Here is a 19,688-nt window from a genome sequence, read left to right on the forward strand (position 1 = left end):
CAGCACTTTGAGATATCAGCTGATGTATGAAGGGCTATATAAATACATTTGTTTTGATTTGATATTCTATAAAATAATTTCTCTGTAATTAATATCACCTGATTGAGCTAATCATGTAAATGTAATTAACCAGAGAGTCAGGCACCACAAAATAATATTTATAGAGCTGTTATCTTCCGAATAAACTCATAAAGAACTAGTAATATTTTACATCAATAGCAGTCAACATTAATCTTCATCTTACTTCAGTCTCATAATCTGAAAGTTGTAAATTATTTTATCTGCAAGAACCCTGGCTAATAATTTGAATCAGCAATACAAAATTGGGGTTAATTATTTATTTACTAAATACCTAACTAATCACACAGAATTCACATACACACAATTTGATAACTTGATTACAAATTACGTCATAAAGGAAAATGTCCCTAGCGGGCGGAACAGATATGACGGCTTGTTACACAAAGGAAAAGGGGCTGGGTTGAGTGAAAGAGCGGGAAGACAGGAACAAAGGCGAAGCTGTGCTATCGTAAATACTGTATCTTATGCATTCTAAGTTGGTCATTACCGCCCATTTGGAAAAGGAAAATGCAATAAATATTTACTCTGAGCTGCGCTTCAGTAGGTTGGTGGTAGATGGAAGGCCGTGTTGCCAAACCGAGTCCTCTGTCCTTTGAAGAATGTCTCTGGTTGTCAATTGAATACGTTGTAGTAATGTCGTTGTGTGATAGACGGGATACTCTGTCTGTTCCTTCCTAACCTGCATTTGCAGCTGCGGTCGCTAACTCAACAGCTAGGAGGTATCACTTCTGTAGTGAATAAGAGTTCAAAAGTTCATACCATTCGCAACCAAAGCTCATGCTGATCTTGGCTTCGTTCTGTAGTTATTATCTGAACCATTCTGACATAGGACCGTCGCCCTCATATCCTCGGAACAGGAAGTTATATTGTCGTCAAGGGCTTATATAGGAAGGGAGAAGAGGGTGTGTTTGAGGAGGAAGAAGGGGGGAAGAGGTATTTATGACTGTCATAAACCTATCCCCCAGGCCAACGTCATGACACAGGTCAAGAACCTGGTGAAGACGACGAGCACGCAGTTGAGCTTCCCTGAGACAGTTTCTGACAGTTTGTGTGGAAATTGTTCGGTTGTGCAAACCCACAGTTTCATCAGTTGTCCGGGTGGCTGGTCTCAGACAATCCCGCAGGTAAAGAAGCCGGATGTGGAGGTCCTGGACTGGCGTGGTTACACGTGGTCTGCGGTTGTGAGGCCGGTTGGATGTACTGGATGTCACTAAAAGGACGTTGGAGTCATCTTATGGTAGAGAAATTAACATTCAATTCTCTGGCAATAGCTCTGGTGGACTTTCCTGCAGTCAGCATACCAATTGCACACTCCCTCAAAACTTGAGACATGTGGGGCACACATTTTAGAGTGGCCTTTTATTGTCCCCAGCACAAGGTGCACTTATGTAATGATCATGGTGTTTAATCAGTTTATTGATATGCCACACCTGTCAGATGGATGGATTATCTTGGCAACAGAGAAATGCTCAGTAACAGGGATGCAAACACATTTGTGCACAAAATTTGTTGAGAAATAAGCTTGTTGTGCATATGGAACATTTCTGGGCTATTTTATTTAAGCTCATGAAACATAGGACCAAGACTTTACATGTTGCGTTTATATTTTTGTTCAGTTTAGTATTTAGTGATTTAGGTCAACCAAAAGTTCTACGTGGTTCATGAAAGTTTTTGCAGATCTGTTCATATACCACATGTAATATACCATATTCACAAATATTATATATATATATTACAAATATTATATATATAATATATATTGATGCATATCAATTATGGAAAGCACTAGAAGTACATTCTGTAATTCAGAATATTGCATCATTGTGCAATATATAAATCTTCAGCACTTTGAGAATGAATGTAAGTTTGAAGCATCTGTTCCAATGTCCATATAAATAGATTAGACATTTTTTTTATTTTTTTTTTAATCTGCCCATAGATTTAGGGAAGAGAAAATACTAATATCTGGTACAACAATATGTGAGCGTTGAATATAATTTTCTGAGAAAGTATGAGCAGTTCATTGTTATTTCCTGTTCAGATCAGAGGGGACAAATACAACACCTGCTATTCCTGTCATTTTGCCAGTGTTTTGACTTAAAGGCAAATCTGCTCCCTCTGTTTTGTCTAAGTGTTCCTGTTATGGAGAGATGGGTGGAGGGAGGGGAGGTTATGGGCAGAGAAGGAAGGATAGAGTGACTCTTAGGTGTTATGAATCAGAGATTTGAGGGACTTCTGTTTAATTCACACAGAGCACGACCCAGACTGTGACGACTAGCTGAATCAAGTATTACCAGCTGTTGCATCTGTTTCAACAGATTCTGACTGTAATTACTAGGGGCTGAGGTTGCAGCTGCTCACCATACAATGTCCTTTGAATTTTTTAAAAATGTAACCTATATTTAACTAGGTAAGTCAGTTAATAAGAACAAATTGTTATTTTTTTACAATGACGTCCTACCCCGGCCAAACCCTCCCTTAACCCCGACGTTGCTGAGCCAATTGTGCGCTGGCTTATGGGACTACTCCCAGTCACAGCTGGTTGTGAAACAGCCCGGGATCAAACCAGGGTCTGTAGTGGTGCCTTAGACCGCTGCACTACTCGGGAGCTTTACTTGCCTAGCACTGATATCAGACATTGGACGTCACCCGGTGAGGTGGGACTACCTTCAGATGGTTAATCAAGGTGTGAACATGCTATCAAAAGGAGCGAGCTGGGTAGCTGTAACCACATGAGGGCCTACTGTACATCGCACAGAGCCATGAATAATGTCCTAAATATGAAATCGCTAAAGGAAGGTTTATTTTCATTACTTGTATGTATCTTGTTCTGAACCAAATCCAATCATATTATTTTTGGGGAAGTAATATGTTGAGTTTCAGAAAGAGACCCCACTGTATATTGAAGTGAATGTAGTATGTGTGATGTAGTGATGATTGCAGGTTGTCTGAGGTCCTTGGTGTAGGATTTAAGATGGGCCATTTCAGTGCTATTCACTAGAGATATTTGAACAACAATCAAGATCACATAGTTTGTCTTGTTGAAGTGGTTTATTTACAAATATGGACAATTATATCAAATTAAATTTAATTGTGGAAGTGTATAAAAAAAATTATGCACAACCACCAATACTGCAACTGAAAAAAACAGGCATATTTGTCACTAGTCAGTCATGTCTACGTTACAAAAATATTGACCTATTTTCTATTTTACAAGATCTACAACCAATTTGATATCACACACAAACATTCCTAATTGTTCTTCAGGATCGGTGGGTCCCCTGCGGGACAGTTGAGCTAACGTAGGCTAATGCGATTAGCATAAGGTTGTAAGTAACAAGAACAATGGACATAGACATATCTGATATTGGCAGAAAGCTTAAATTCTTGTTAATCTAACTGCACTGTTCAATTTACAGTAGCTATTACATTGGAAGAATACCATGCTATTGTTTGAGGAGAGTGCACAGTTTTAAACATGAAAAGTTATTAATAAACAAATTAGGCACATTTGGACAGTCTTGATACAACATTTTGAACAGAAATGCAATGGTTCATTGGATCAGTCTAAAACTTTGCAGGTACACTGCTGTCATCTAGTGGCCAAAATCTAAATTGCACCCGGGCTGGAATAATACATTTTAGCCTTTCTCTGCATTTCAAAGATGATGGTACAAAAAAAAAGTTGGTTTTGTCTTTGTATTATCTTTTACCAGATATAATGTGTTATATTATCCTACAACTCTTTCACATTTCCACAAACTCCAAAGTGTTTCCTTTCAAATGGTACCAAGAAAATGCATATCCTTGCTTCAGGGCCTGAGCTACAGGCAGTTAAATTTGGGTATGTCATTTTAGGCCAAATTTGAAAAAGAAAAGGGTCCAATCCTTAAAAGGTCTTATTCAGTATTATCTAGACTGTCTTCAATGTGCACCAGAAATCACAGATGTCCGTTTTGACGTGCCTCTCTTAGGCCCTTTAAAGGAGACGTTGTCAGTTATTAAGACACACCAATAGTCACACTGCCATATCTGTGATACTGTTGCTGCTTGTCACCTACATAAGTAGATGTAAGACATTCTTAAGCAGACATCAGAAACAAAGGGGATGGCTTCTGTTTACTTTGTACCAGTCAACAGTCATTTTGTCATCATTTGAACTTCATTATATCAGCCTCTGGCCCGGCAACATCGCGTTGTGCATAGATTTCTTTTCAGTCTCTGCTCTTGTGCTTTATTTTACAGTGAAGTGCTTTTGTTTGCATTTATTTACATAGTCGCTTCAGATGCGTGACGGAAGGCCGTGGGTCACAAGCCGCTTGAAAGAGATTGTGTGCCACACACTATTTTGAAATTGGTGTGTGGGCTAATGTAATCTGAAACGGGATCTTTCTGGATTGTTTTCCGGTCCAGGGTGGTTCAAGGGTGGAACGCGAGCCAACTAAATCCATGTCATCCTGGAAAAAGAGAGAGGAGAAAAGCACACACGGTCATTAGTAATCTATCTACCTAACACAGGCCAGGCAGGGACCGAGTCAGTTAAAACAATATCATCAGAAAGCTCGGCTAGGATTGCGGCCTGGCCCTATCTTTGCTTCCAGTTTCAATGGACACCACTGTCCCTGCCGATCAAAGGGTGTGCAACAGTTATGGTAAAATAATTGTGTGTGTGTGTGTGTGTGTGTGTTTGAACTAGGCTGGTAGGACACAGAATGTCTTCTCTGTCCTGACGCCTCTGTGTTATAGCCTCTGTGTTGTAACTTTCTACATGACTGCTTTGCTGGGGCTTCTGCTGCTCTGCTCTGAGCTCATTCCCACTCACTGGATTCCATCAGTTCAGGCAGTCTGCTCTGGTTCTGAAGCTCCATTTGGCAGATACACGGAAGCTTTTTCCATAAATAGTGTGTATCTGTTTTAATGGACAACCATTTCTTATCGGTTCCATTTCATATTAATCCGGTGGGAACCTGCTATGCAGAAGAATTCTAAATAGTTTTTGAAGGGAAGGAGAAGCAGTGATGTTTCTTTACAGCACATTCCTTTCATGGCATAGTTTACCTAAGGCTTTTAGTTTCCTGAGCTTAATAGTGTTTGCACTTGCATACTTTCCTCTTTTCTTAACACAGTGAAGAATAGTATGTTACTGAGTTTGTTAATCGCTCATTGGCTTGGCTCATGTATAATTACTGGGAAAGCTTACCCTACTGTAAGTGAGCATTTTAAGTATGTTAGATACCAAGCATCGCTCAATTTCAAACTGTATGTACACAGAGGACCATTCTGTCTGTGTCTGCATTAAAGGTCATACAGTACAGCAAGACACCACTGACCTTCCAGTGAAGATGGCTGCTGCTTTGGAAGGAGGACCTCTGTCAAGGCACCAGTCTTCTCCTGGCTCTGATCAGTTGGCTTCTCCTGTGTGTCCTCACTTAACGTGCAACCCTCTTCCTCTTTCTCCTCGCCCTCCTCGCACCTTTCTGTGGGTTCTGGGTTGTAGCGGGGCGATCCCAAGCTCTCGACACAGTCGGGGTTCTGCATGAGTGGCCATGTCTCGCCAGCCTCTCTGGAGATGCAGGGCTCTGGATGGGCTTTCAGATAGGGCAGGACGTTCTCCTCACAGGGGTTTATGCTGCATCTGTAGGGGAAAATGGAGGCTGTGTCAGCAGCATAAATCTCTCCCATTCCTAGCAATAATGATCCAACCACAGTCCCAGGGAGGAACTTCTCTGACAGTAATCTCCCAAACAGACCCAAAGTTAACACCATAACAAGACTGTTGTTGGCCTTGTCTGTGTTTCTCTTCCTGTTCTGAACCAGAGGTGTGTAAAGGAATGTTGTTTGGTTTTGCAAACATTATCCACCACAACAATGGTTGTCTGTCTGTCTGTCTGTCTGTCTGTCTGTCTGTCTGTCTGTCTGTCTACACTTCTAGGTCTTTCTGGGATTCCAGGAGACATGATGTCAAACAATATCAGTTGCTGTGCTTGTTACCTGTTCTTCTGACTGTCATATCTGGGCTAAAATAGATGGTGATTTTTGTTGATGAATTATGATGGTGTTGAACAATGTTAAGTGATGTTGATTGGTGGTTAATTAATGTTGGTTGATGGTTTTGAGTGGAGGTGAGTGGTGTTGTGTCATGGTCCTCACCCCTCGTTGAGGCTGATCTGGGACTGGAAGGGGCTGGTGTCTCTGCTCCGGCCCAGACTGCAGATTTCATCACAGCACAGGGAGGGGATCAAGTGCACTGGGCCTGGAAATCACACAGGAATAACCGTGTGATCGACCGCCAACCATTAGAACGCATGGATGACCTGGCCAAGAAGCCTCAGTGTACAGTAATGCCAGTACCATAGTGATAAAGTCAAAGACTCCATACCACTTGATGTGCTTGTAGAAGCCCACCAGTAATTGGACCTACCACAGGTGTGGCCTGGCCCATGGTGACATTGGCAGCATGGGCGCTGAGGGAAGTCATGGAGCTTCCGTCGGTCCAGGCAGGACAACTCTGCTCCACTGTACGGACCATCCTGGGACCTTAGAGATGCTGAAGCAAAAATACACTTTCATAATGGAGACCCCAAACAAGTGCAAGATAGCAGCTGCTATATTTAAATAGCAAAGCCACCTGTTGGTCCCAATGCTACACTGAGATTTCCACACCATTGTAATGACTTCTTTCAAATTCAAGTTGGTCACTCACCACTGGGCTTCTTCTCCAGCAGCTGTCTCTTGAAGTAGATGACACAGAGGATGAGCAGGGCCAGCAGCACGGTGGCCAGAGCGCTACAGATGACTGCTGCCAGAGCCATGTCCCGAGGGCTGGTCACCACCGGGGGGATGGGAACCAGGTTCACCCGCCCGCTGCCTGCAGGGGCAGAGATAGAGACGGGGAGAGAGAGAAGGTCAATATGAGCATCAAACGTCACCACTGCAGTTCTTCTGACATAATAACATCGGAAATTACAGTAGAAGTTGTAAAAAGTTCAATTAAATAAAACATTTCAATTGTATAGTTTTAGAATGACTATATTTTAGAGTCGACTGTGTCATGTCTTTGTCTGACCTTGGTAGTACTATCTGGCCATATTGAAAACAAGTATTTTTCTACACCTGAATTGTGTCCATTCTAGGTTTATGTTTATTACTGGCATGTAGTAGCTGTCTTTGACCCACTGAGTCCTCCAAGGAGACAGGCTCAAAGGAGAATGTCTGGAGTAGATTCCCCCCCTCCCCCTCCCTCCGGAGGATGAGTTATTGCCATCATTCATCCCCCCACCCCAAGGCCCTCTCATGCCAGTCACACAGCCCCATCATTATGTCTGTGTAGTCTGGCCAGACCTTTGAAACAAGCCTGGTGTGTGTGTGTGTGTGTGTGTGTGTGTGTGTGTGTGTGTGTGTGTGTGTGTGTGTGTGTGTGTGTGTGTGTGCGCGTGTGTGTGTGTGTGTGTGTGTGTGCGTGTGTGTGTGTGTGTGCATTCGTGCATGTGTGTTTATCCCATGACTGCAACTGCTGCCATTGTCTAGGATCCCCACCGCCAAACTGTTCACACACTCTCAGATTAAGGGACCTGGCCTTGAGGACAGCTTCTCATTAAACACTTTCCCACGGATATGGAACATCAGGGCTTAATGTGCCAGATGTCATAACAAATTAGATACAATCTCCTTATGCTAAATGAAGGTTCAATGACTAAAATGTCATTGTAATGGTTCTTTATCGGATATAACTATCTGCTTAATTCCTCAACAAAGCAAACAAACTTTGTTGGGGAATAATTTCGTACATGACGGATGTCTAGTCACAAGGCAAACATGTGCAATAAGGCCACTGATATTATTTTAAAAAGCAACAGAAGTATGATTGTGTTATCTGTGATTAAAATTTTAGGTCAATATTACTCTCCCTCATCACAATTACATTCTTATAGAATTTAAAGTGAGTCAAGAGCTGTGCATAGTTGATGTGTAGGTTTACATAGAGAGCAAAATACCTAAAGTAATACTACACCTACTATGACAAAGTGACTGGCTACCCGCCCCCTATAGAGAAAATAGTGATTATGTGAGATCTGTTTAATATATTTTTTGTTTGAAAAATATTTTTCAATAGGCCCCTTCAATCACTGTTTGCTTTTTAGTACATTAATCATAAAACAACGTGGGTTTGGTCTTTTCAAATTCAAGAGCTTTGTTGTGCAATGTAAACATTACTTTAGCCTTGGGAAAGGTTTTATATTCCAGCGGGATAGAGGATAGGGGAGAAGGGTATTTGTACATTCCATCTGAGGAAGAAAAAAATCACAAACTGCCGGTGAAGCTTAAAATGTCAGTTTGACCCGGTGGCAAAATAAATAAGCATTTAAAAATACATTCTAAACAAACAGGTGATAATGGCTTATTAAAACAAGATTAGGACGTTTCAGGGGAGATAGGTCTTCAAAACTGTTATGACAGAAACCAAGTGCCCTTTTCTAACAATGTTGACAGGAGTGCACTGCTCAGATCAAGGCAAATACATAAATTACACTAGACAGTTTATATAGCGGAATATAACTTGATATATATTGAGATGATTTTGTGAGGATACGGTAACATTCTCCACTAAATCAAACAACTTGAGAAAACAAACAACTAAAGAAAATCTTTGAATGTCCTTCCTATCCATCTTTTGGAAAGTCCTCTATCAAAGTAACCCAAAATGACTTGCTGAAAGATTTTGACTGAACACCTACACCCATGCTTACACAAGCAAGGTACATCCTTTTCTCACCATGGTGCAGAAAACCTCTAAGACTTTTTCTTCCACTGTACAGTTGTGGAAACCCCATGTCATGGCCGTCTGATCCAGCCAGCCCTCCCCACTCCCCTCCGCAGCCAGCTGTCTCCCCCACACCCCCAGCCCAGTGGCAGCCCTTATCACTCCCAGACAGCTGTCTCCCCCACACCCCCAGCCCAGTGGCAGCTCTTATCACTCCCAGACAGCTGCAGCAAACACAGATTAAGGCTGACCCATTGAGGAGACCTCACCTGCCGATCGTATCAACCCACCGCACTCTGCCAATAAACTGCTTGTTTTGATACATGCTCTCCTCTCTCCCTGTTGACTTTTGGGAATGCCAAACGTAAAGCCATGCATGGCCTTGTGTATGACAGGCCACAAAGAGACAGGGAACCACCAACCCACTGGCACAGACGTCTAGTTCAATGTCTAGTTTTGATTTACATTTGATTGAGTACTCAACTAACGTGAATTCAATTTGAAATCAACAAAAAAAATCACCTTGTCATTAGATTTAGGTTAAGAAATCAGAAATTATCTTATGTTGATTACTTTGTTCAAATCCTACCAGTTTTCCACGTTGATTCAACATCATCATGTGAATTGTTTGGTTGAAATGATGTGGAAACAACATTGATTTAACCAGTTTTTGCCCAGTGGGAAGTATGAATGGCTCCTTCTGAAAACTAATGGTGACCCCATCCACATTCATCACCTGTGAAACTGGAATGACTTCCCATTGCCAAAGAGGTATGAGCCCTCCACAACCAAGAGTTTGTATTTTTGACTAAACAGACTTTCCTATCATAAATACACCCAACACCCATTTTAGTGTTGCAAGAAAAACAAACTAGCATTGCCATGGGGTTGTGGGTTTATACATTTACATGGATACTAGATTACGGCATTGGTGAGGCGCTTTGCTGCTCTGAGCATAAACACTTTACTCATGTCAATTCTTAATTTTTTATTTTACCTTTATATAGGCAAGTCAGTTAAGAACAAATTCTTATTTACAATGACGGCCTACCCCGGACAATCCCAGACAACGCTGGGCCAATTGTGTGGGACTCCCAATCCCGGCCGAATGTGATACAGCCTGGATTCAAACCAGGGACTCTAATGACGCCTCTTGCACCGAGAGGCAGTGCCTTAGACCGCTGCGCCACTCGGGAGTCCTGATTGGCTCTTGAGTGACTTTGTTTTGGTGGACTTGATTTTAAGGGTTGACCGCTCTCATTTGGCTTGTGTTGGTTTTCAACTCAATCTAGATAACTCTGTGCATGCTGCTAACACTACTTTTTTACAGTCAGTGGTCAGGAGACATGACACAGACCTTTGAAGTTAGGAAAGTAGAAGTAGAAGAAATTAAATACTGAGATAAAGTTGTCTGAATGTAACAAGTTGAGAGAAATGAGGATGGATATTAGTCGGGTCATGAGTTTTAGGGTCTTGAGTAGCCCTGACCACAGGCCCTATCTCTAGGAAAAGTATTACAGTTGCATTAAGAGGTGATAAGAGTCTGCATTTTGCTTCAAACAAAATTGGACTGACTTCCTTTTGTGTATGCTGTGAAATCCTGGTTTGAGATACAAGTGTCTAAAAATATTTCTCTGACTGTTAAGCTTCCATCTTAAATAAGAAGCAATGATTATTGGTTTGGTAATAGAAAAAACGGACTAAATTCCCATATGACCTTGGCGTAAATCTGTTTGGAATGAGTAAAAATGGCGAAACGGTTCTGGAGCTGGGGATTGGGGGGTGCAACGGTCGGCCTCTCTCCAGACAACTGTTACAGCTCTACCGTGACACAGAAGAAACTCCTGCAGATGAAATACATTAAAGCAACTGAAGGAACCAATAAAACACAATCTAAGTTTTACTCTGCCCCAGAAACTGTCCAGGAGACTGAAGTGCGTTAAGATTTACGGCCTCCTCCAAAAGCGGCCTCCCTGCACAGCTGCAGCTTCGCCCCGAGCCAGTGTAGCCTATTATAATGATCTGCCCTTTAAGTTTTCACCACCCTACACAAGATAACACTAGAGGAAGAGAGATCAAGGCTTTCAAACATTTGGAAGACTCCCTGTAGTAACTACCAGCTCTGCTCTCTCTGGGAGACAATGGCCATTTTGATTCATGGGCTTCTGCATTCAAAATGGCAAGCCAGACAGCCAGCCAAACATACAGACATGCATAACTTAGATGTCCCAAGGCCCATGTTCAGGGTGATTTCATATGGTCAAGTCATATGTAGACTCTATCTAGACAAATACTGCATGTTTTACAGTTATGGCTAGAAAATAAATATTTATTGTCCTATCCAAAAATGGTAGTAGTTAAACAAGCTCATATTGAGGGTGTGACACAGATTTACATACTGAATGTAAGTAGATTTTTTTTCCCTCTCCAGAAAGAGCAAATGTAAACTCAGTTTGTGAGTTCAAGTTGTCTGATATCCTGGAGACGTTTTCATTTATCTAACAGAGGGGTGCTAGACCTAGCTGGATACACACACGCTGCCAAACCTTCTCAAGGAACAGCTGCGGCCTCCACAAGCATCAGGAAGTCACACTCATTTACCAAAGGTATAAGTTAGCTAGCCCACTCTCTCTGTGTGAGTGCCGAAAATCATAAGGTTATACTTAATCACTGGTAATGGCTGGAAAAAGGTGGCTAATGAGATGTAGTAGTGTCCTACTGGAATTCAATCCGCTGCTTTGTGAACAAAAAAAACTTTAAGAAATGCTTAATAGACCTCCGTGGATACATGCTAGCAAATTACACGACAAAGTTTAAGAATTTTACTGTACATGATGTGACACTACACTCTCTTATTTAATTCAAGACCTAACTAAAGAAGCATGATGTAATGCAATCATTTCCACACTATTATTTAGACACATTAAAGCTTCTTTTTGTCTTGAAATATGTGGATGGAGGCTTTTACAGTCCCTGAGAATGGAGTCCCTGAGAATGGAGCGATGATAGTGGGTCTTATTGTCGCAGCTAAAATAATCCAGTTCTGGCAAGACCGACTGTTATGCTAGCAGTATCCATTTCAACATTTATGGGCCTACTTGTAAAACTAAGCATTTATTTGGGCATAAAACATAGTTGGCTGGCTCAATGAGAATTCACTGAATGAACAGTGATTTTCTCCACCCATTGGGGTTGTGGTTCTGATTACTCTAAGGGCCTTGTGCTGGCATGTTTTAGATGAAGGAATGTGCTTTGTTATGGCATTATGGCCTGACATGTTTTTGGGGTCTTGGCTGTACTTTTAGCCTGGAGTTCAATAGTTTTAATTAATGATGTTCTCAACTTCTCATTCAAGCTACGGATATTCCTTATTTTGCCTGTAATTTCACTGGCTACATTCCTTGGCCTGATGTGAACGGTTCAACTTAATGAGAACTTTTCCTCAGAGGCTCTTCTGATGTTACACAACTTCCAGTAAAGGAAGAGAAAGTAAGTCCTCACAGTGTGGTTCATATGGAGGTGGAGGGTCCCCACATGGTATGCACTCCATATCTTGGAATCCGCTCAGCTTAGTTTTCCTGTAAAACCTGTTAAACACAACATAGCATTGGATTATTATGAAATATGTTTAATTGATTGTGTGAAGTAACGAACCAATACTTTGACAATTTATCTGTAGTAACTGAGTAGTAGTACACTGGTAGTAGAAGTAGAGTAGTTGTTGTAAGTGATTAAGCTCTTCCCTCACCCAGGCAGACAGTCTCCGCACACAGCATTTCTGGTGGTGGAACAGTTGCCCTTCTGGAAGCGGTTGTTCAGGCCACAGTCCAGGCAGGGCTTGCACTTCTGCAGGCTCCTATCTTCTTTGAAGCGGCTGCTTCTGCAGGGCACACACCGGGCATCCTCTCCGTAACCAAAGCCACATTCCTGGAGGGATTAACAGGAGAAACCCTCTGGGTGAGAGGTGGGGCTGGGGGCAGCTGGAAAAAGGCTCTGAATTATTTCTTTTTATTTAACTAGGCAAGTCAGTTAAGAACAAATTCTTATTTACTATGACGGCCTACCAAAAGGCAAAAGGCATCCTGCAGGGACGGGGGCCTGGGATTAAAAATAAAATAAAAAATACAATATAAATATAGGACAAAACACACATCACAACAAGAGAGACAACACAACACTACATAAAGAGAGACCTAAGACAACAACATAGCAAAGCCGCAACACATGACAACACAGCGTGGTAGCAACACAACATGGTAGCAACACAAAACAGAGTACAAAAATTATTGGGCACAGTCAACAGCACAAAGATCAAGAAGGTAGAGACAACAATACATCACACAAAGCATCCACAACTGTCAGTCAGTGTGTCCATGATTGAGTCTTTGAATGAAGAGATTGAGATAAAACTGTCCAGTTTGAGTGTTTGTTTCAGCTCGTTCCAGTCGCTAGCTGCCGCGAACTGAAAAGAGGAGCGACCCAGGGATGTGTGTTCTTTGGGGATCTTTAACAGAATGTGACTGGCAGAACGGGTGTTGTATGTGGAGGATGACCAGGGTGTCTAGAATTAAAGAATGATCTTGGCTTCCAAGATCACAAGGTAACATCTTACACTGGCAATAATCTCCCTGACTCTCAGAATCAATGCATGACCTTCCGCAACAGGATCCAGAATGGGCGGGTATTTCAAAGATAAAGGCCCTCGGGGACAACCACTGTTGTATTATTGCAAGTATATTGCTGGGTTTATGTATGACTGGTTCTTTCTGGAACAACTCAGTGAGTGTCCTGGTGATTGAGAGGCCAGTGTATGTAGGCAACGCTTCAGTTAGATATGGGGCAGGGATTATGGAGAGGTGCACAAGAGTAAGAAGTTGAATACCTCTCCTGGTCCTACAATGGGTACTGCACTTAAAAAGCAGAGCATCTATTACTGAATGAGTGATCTAATATGGAATCAGCTCAGTTGTCAGGCTTAAACCTCTATAGCGAATCTAAGATGGAAAATATTACTGGACCCATATTAGATATACAGTATTATCACCTTGTATATATTATCTATATAACATGAGTATATCTGTTTACTATTGGATTAATGGGTACACCTCATAAAATGGGGACAAGAGAATATAGCCTATTCTGTTTTGACCACACATGTATAATGGGGTGTATGTAGTAAGTCTAATGTTAATGCAATCCCTATTCAATAGTACTTATTTGGCACACAGAGGCTGGCAAACTTGTTTTCCTGTGGTCATAGGAACATTTACATTCCTGCTGATCATCACATCCCACGCCAAGTAAAAGGACTGTGCTGGAATGACATCAGTCATTGTGTTATCTGCAGCAGCTGCCCCCGTCCACTATTAAACCACTGTTGCCACACTGCATTCCCAGACCAGGCTGACTGATGGAGGGGGGGCTCATATATCATTAACGTGAAGGTGAGATTCAAACAGGGCACTTCTCTCCTTGACCTTGTCACGTTTCACCGCCTGGGCATGCAGTCCCACCAGAATGTGGGCAGACTGGCTAAGAAAATGTTCAAAAGTGAGGCAAAGATGGGATCCCGTGATGGCCCCACAGAGTCGGGGCAGAAGACAGAGGAATTTAGCCATTTCAGCTAAACACATATAAGACGACATTGGGCCTTGGCTCTGGCCGGAGGAAGGCTATGACAGGACTGCAGCTGTTGTTGTGTGATCTCCATATAAGGACCTTCACACCAGCAGAGCAGGGAACAGTGGAAAGATGAGAGACAGAGTGAGACAGAAAGAGGGAAGGGAGATGATGACAACGGAGAGAAGTAAATAAAGTTACAATTTTGATTCATGGAGGATGGTGAACCCTGGAGCCTGGGTTTCTCCTAGTGCACGCCATGGAAGGCTAGCTGCTGCAAAGCAGTCAGAGCAGAGCTGTTTAGAGTGGTTTTGGACAGAGGAGCGTCATCCAACTTCTAGATGAAGGGGCCTTAAGAGGATTGATCCCCACAAAGCTGGGCGCTGGCACACTGTTCATGTGGCACTGCATGGCAGTAGATGGGGCTGCCATGTACACAGGCCAGGGCACAGAACAAAAGGAGCACTCAGCCAACTTGTCCCCTCTCCACCCAGGCAGAGCTGTAACATCCCGGAATGATCTAATTCAGTCCTTTGTCTCTGGTAATTGGATGGAAACACCTTTTTTTTTTTACAATAAAGATGCTGTCAAGGTATCCCATCTTTGGATGCAGCCAGGAATCACATAATGCTACTGTCTCGTTTAAATGGAGCTAATTGGGTATAGGTAAATTAGCTTTCAAGTGTGTCATTACTTCAATGGGTTTAGGATGATCTAGCCTAAAAAGTGAGCACAAAAGCCAGTGCTTACAAGTCTCATTTTACTCCTATCTCCAGATCTAGTTTTTGGTGAGAATGCCAAGCAAAACAGCACAGAGGTAGAGCTGTGTGGAGGGAAGAGAGAGAGAGAGCTGGCTGGCTGGGGTTAAAGCATGTTCAGACGGGGAGATAGTTCAGAGATCAGGACGGAATTACAAGAGTCTCTAGGGGGGCCAGTCATCTGATCCAGTAATGAATGAGTTCGTAAAACAATATGAGTTTGTTAACGCAGTGTGCCATCTAATGTTCTCCACACACTGCCACACTCTTTCAATGTCTAGTGTCTACAAATCAAAGACATGTTGCCTCTTTGCCAGTGGCTTAATGCAGTTCCCAGCTTGCATGCACTATATGTGGGGCAGTCACTCCTATGTGTACTGTATGTACTATGTGTACTGTATGTACTGTGTGTACTGTGTGTACTGTATGTATATATGGTTTGGAATCGTAGATTTGCGCAAATGTGACGAAATGCTGGATGAAAGACAAGGCGAGGACTTCTGTATTTTTCGAGGATTTAATAGAAAGAAACCAGAGTTGTGTGATTCTCAGAAGAGCTCGCAACAATCTGACCCTCAAGGCCAGGAAGCTTGTTAAATACCATCCCTGGTCAAAATATTAATCAAGATTGTTGTTGAGACCACTTGGTTCAAAGTGAATGGTATATTAGCTATCTCTGTCATTTGAAACCACTGGTGGCTGAATTTATAGCCTGGGGGGGTTACCTACTTAATGGTGACTCCAAAGGGTCTGAGTTCAGATTTAAGCGGGACCGGGGGGACGGGGGGGACAGGAATGTAGTTCTTAACAGTATGTATGTTTGATATGGGGACAAAAACAAAGCAACCCTTGTAGCTATTAAGTTATGTTATGTTGATGAAAATGACAAATATCAGATCATTTTAATAAAAGACTTCCCTGATGCTTTGGTGGTTCCCTGAACGAAGACCTAATTGATGTTTGGGCAGACATCCAGAAGATGGTATAATCACATTCCATATGTCTCTATGGCAGCCACACAGCCTTATTAGAGCCTCCCTCCACTGTGAGATGGCTTCCCGCTACCACTTAGAATGAATGAGGCAGCCAATTATTAACCAGGACCCCCAGGGTGTCTAGCATTCATGACTGTTGAACTGGCAGAGAAACATGGGGCCCACTGAAGCGTACCACCACTGACTGCATGTCTGTGTGTAACAAGATAAAAGGCAACCTGGTAGAAATGTATGTGTGCAACAGATGATACGAGAGGGCAATTTAGTATAAGATGGACGTTTTTTTTTACCTGTGCTTAGCTGAGCACATGTTGAAGTGGTAGGAGGAAAAGCATTGCTAAACTAACTTGCTTATGGCCTCCCAACCCGTTTCTACACAGCCCACACAGAGCACCATGTCTTTGGCAAGAATTGTGATTAAAGGCATTCCCCTCTCACTGTACAGCAAGTTTATGCATGGTTTCCTTCAAACAATTGAGACAATAACTTGGACAGGGAACTTGGGGAAAAACAATGGAATCCATTCAGCAACAGAGGGTCGAAGTATGGGTGTGACTGATTAAAGAGCGGTTGGTGTTCTACAAAAGCCATTTGGCCCTTTTCTCCATGAAACAGAGGAAGTCATAAATAACCTCAGTCCCCTGGATAATATTCACTATTCTAAACACTGGAATCCATTCTATTGATGAACGCAGGTCTTTCCCAAAAAATATCTGTGTTTTGTTTTTTTACCAAGTGTATATCTTATCCAGAGGTTATTCAGGTTTATGAAGTTCCAACATGATTTAAGTGATCTGTTAGTATCCAGTTTTATCATGGTTTCACTCTCTTTCATTTTTATAGATGAAGGTTTCCTTTCAACTGTGATGAAACATGCTATAAACTTGTTCAACTGAGGTGTAATCATCTGGACTAAATTTCCTACATATTTTTTAAGTCTGTATGTAAAGTACAGTACATTTAAAGGCACTCTTAAGAAGAACATAATATGTTGATGTCTAAGTTTTACTGTCTATATAGGGTACATTACTAGGCTTCAGACCTTTGATAGCTCCTGTCCCGCGTCGCACTGCTTGCAGGGTTTACAGTTCCCAAGCTGATCCTTGTATTCCTGTTCTCTGCATTCACTGGTCTCCTCCTCCGCCGTTACAGGAACCTGAGAGGGAATAATAATTTGATACTGAGCAGCTAGGGATTCCTGCGTTTCATCATGCCTTTCATCAGTAAGAGATAATGTGAACCGAGTCCAGAGCGGACGTAATCCCCCTACAATAGTGCCACTATTTCACCCACTGGCTTTTACTCCTCAAACTATGTAGACTACTATATCTGTCCGTCCACACATTGATGTCCTGCCAGATCTGACAACACTAACTTAGAATGGAGACTGTTACAAAGGCTATTATACGTGGACATTACAGATCACAGATCAGACTATAAATGGCCTGTCAAAAGCCTGATATCACACTAGTTGGGTAAATTCAATGCAGAACACTTACCAGAGATGAGTATATTACATGAAATGTCAGCAGAAGTAACCAGGTTTGACCAAACATCCAGGCCATTTTGAGGGGCTACTGTGGAATGAGTCTGGAAAAGAGAGAGAGATATAGAATGAAGATGAGAATTTCTACTCTGTTCAACAACAACAAAAAACATAAAGGAATATTGTGGAACCTTGTATTGGTGTCAACAAGACCAATGTGTGGCCAGTGAAAATGTGTACAATAATCATGAGTAGGTACATATTTGTTCTCAGCCACTTTCCTCCAAACAGGTAGACATAGTGACCAATCACAACATACCGGTTTTGTAACAACTATTGTGGAACATTGTAACAATGTTTTTGATGAGATAGTTTATATATTCAGCGAGGACAATGATGCGACGTCATGCATCAAAACCGGTCAGGGCTATGACAGAATTATCTTATCAAAAGTCAAAACTTTTATGTTAATAGTTTCAGTTTGTTGAATGTCTCAAAATCATATAGGCTACACAACAACTGCAGCCCTCTGTACGCTTTACCTGGTATGTGCTGCTGTAGTCTGATCGGTTCTTTAGTTATCCCTTCCTTTAGTTATCCCTTCCCTGGCTGTAGTTTGAGACAGATATCCACTCCTATGCGTTCTGCATAGGACTCCAGACCATTCCAGCCATGCGATGTGCTCTCTGCCCGGCTGCGCTGCTCCAGTCCAGAGGAATCCCCGGATTGAAGACAAAATCAGCGTGGAGATCAAAGGCAGGGGATGGCTGCGATCTAAAACATGTAATCTGATCTCTGATCGGCCTCTAGGCCTACATCAAAGCGCAATCACAGGGCGGACACTAGAGCTACAAACAGGTCATTATGATCGCATGACAATAACCTCACAATTCGATACAATTGCATGCAAGACAGAGGTATCACTAAAGTGGAAATGCAAAGAGTTTGTAAAGTGCAAGGCGTCGAGATCTGGTTGTGTTGTTATTCCACTTCCAGGGCCGCCTCCCTCTGTGCGATCCCCGGTCTGTTTGTTTGGTTTATCTGAGGGCTCGCTGTTTGATGCCAAGCTTGGGTTTGAAGTTGAGCACAGCCCTCAACATTCCCTTTCATCTCAATGAGCTGCAGATGCCATGACGTCACTCTGCTGTTCTGGGATTGGTCGGGCCGACTGTCTGCAGCTTTTAGAGAGGAAACCAGCCACAAAGTTAACAATCTGAAAGAGGCTGAGAGCAAACAAACTGTCTCTACTTTATGGTGGTCAATTTGGATAAGATAGGCTGCAGCTACCCTTTATGTTTGGAGTTTATAAAGGGTTTATAACCAGCTTATTTTTAACTAGGCAAGTCAGTTAAGAACAAACTCTTATTTTCATTGACGGCCTAGGAACTGCCTGTTCAGGGGCAGAACGTACATGTTGTACCTTGTCAGCTCGGGGGTTTGAACCTGCAACCTTCCGGTTACTAGTCCAAAGCTCTAACCACTAGGCTACCCTTATAAAGAGTTTAGAAGATGTTTATAGACTTGTGGCTTAAGCCTTAATTGTTAGAGCAACAACATTGACCTGACCAATAATACCATATAATAATTTACAATTGACCTGTAAATAATGTATGCAATTATTAACAACCTATGAACCCTTACAATATAATACATGAAGGCCTAATGCTAATTTTAACAAACAGTGTCCCTTCTCACATAGGCCTAGCCTTCAGTGTTTCACAAAAATCATAATTTTACTCCTGCCCTAACTAGGCCTACTAACATTTCTGTTTTCAAAGCTATTTAAATAGGAAGAACTCAAACACACAGAGAGAGAGAGAGAGAGAGAGAGAGAGAGAGAGAGAGAGAGAGAGAGAGAGAGAGAGAGAGAGAGAGAGAGAGAGAGGGGGGGGGGGCAGAGTGAGAGGAAAGTAACATTATGCAGTCAAACAGAGCAGCCAATTAGTAGACATGTTAGGGCATGTTGTAAATAAATTCTAGAGATTTGT

The 19,688-nt window shown here is 42.2% G+C and overlaps 1 protein-coding gene across 2 annotated transcripts; it reads right to left on the reverse strand.

Annotated features, from left to right (window-relative positions):
* Positions 1-3,113: 3,113 nt before the first annotated feature.
* On the reverse strand, positions 3,114-19,459 carry tnfrsf19 (tumor necrosis factor receptor superfamily, member 19). 2 transcript variants are annotated; one of them, XM_036961476.2, is made up of 10 exons: positions 18,243-19,459; positions 17,714-17,804; positions 17,257-17,370; positions 12,591-12,769; positions 12,344-12,429; positions 6,785-6,949; positions 6,461-6,628; positions 6,232-6,334; positions 5,412-5,716; positions 3,114-4,538 (listed from the first exon to the last, which is right to left on the reverse strand). In XM_036961476.2, exons 2-10 carry the CDS (start codon positions 17,777-17,779, stop codon positions 4,534-4,536), a joined length of 1,191 nt encoding a protein of 396 aa, XP_036817371.2. In that variant the 5' UTR covers positions 17,780-17,804; positions 18,243-19,459; the 3' UTR covers positions 3,114-4,533. The 2 variants fall into 2 exon arrangements, with proteins under 2 accessions (XP_036817371.2, XP_036817372.2); XM_036961477.2 differs by having other exon boundaries at positions 6,503-6,628; positions 18,243-19,456.
* Between the last annotated feature and the right edge of the window lie 229 nt (positions 19,460-19,688).

This window comes from Oncorhynchus mykiss, chromosome 24, assembly GCF_057628025.1.
Source record: "Oncorhynchus mykiss isolate SJ-2025 chromosome 24, ASM5762802v1, whole genome shotgun sequence".
Classification (NCBI taxonomy): domain Eukaryota; kingdom Metazoa; phylum Chordata; class Actinopteri; order Salmoniformes; family Salmonidae; genus Oncorhynchus; species Oncorhynchus mykiss.

Coding starts and splice junctions, on each gene's coding strand:
- tnfrsf19 (XM_036961476.2), bottom strand. CDS start 17,779: ATGGCCTGGATGTTTGGTCAAACCTGGTTACTTCTGCTGACATTTCAT. Junction 12,430..12,590: donor TGCGGAGACTGTCTGCCTGG/GTGAGGGAAGAG, acceptor TGTGTTTAACAG/GTTTTACAGGAAAACTAAGC. Junction 5,717..6,231: donor CAGATCAGCCTCAACGAGGG/GTGAGGACCATG, acceptor TTTCCCCTACAG/ATGCAGCATAAACCCCTGTG.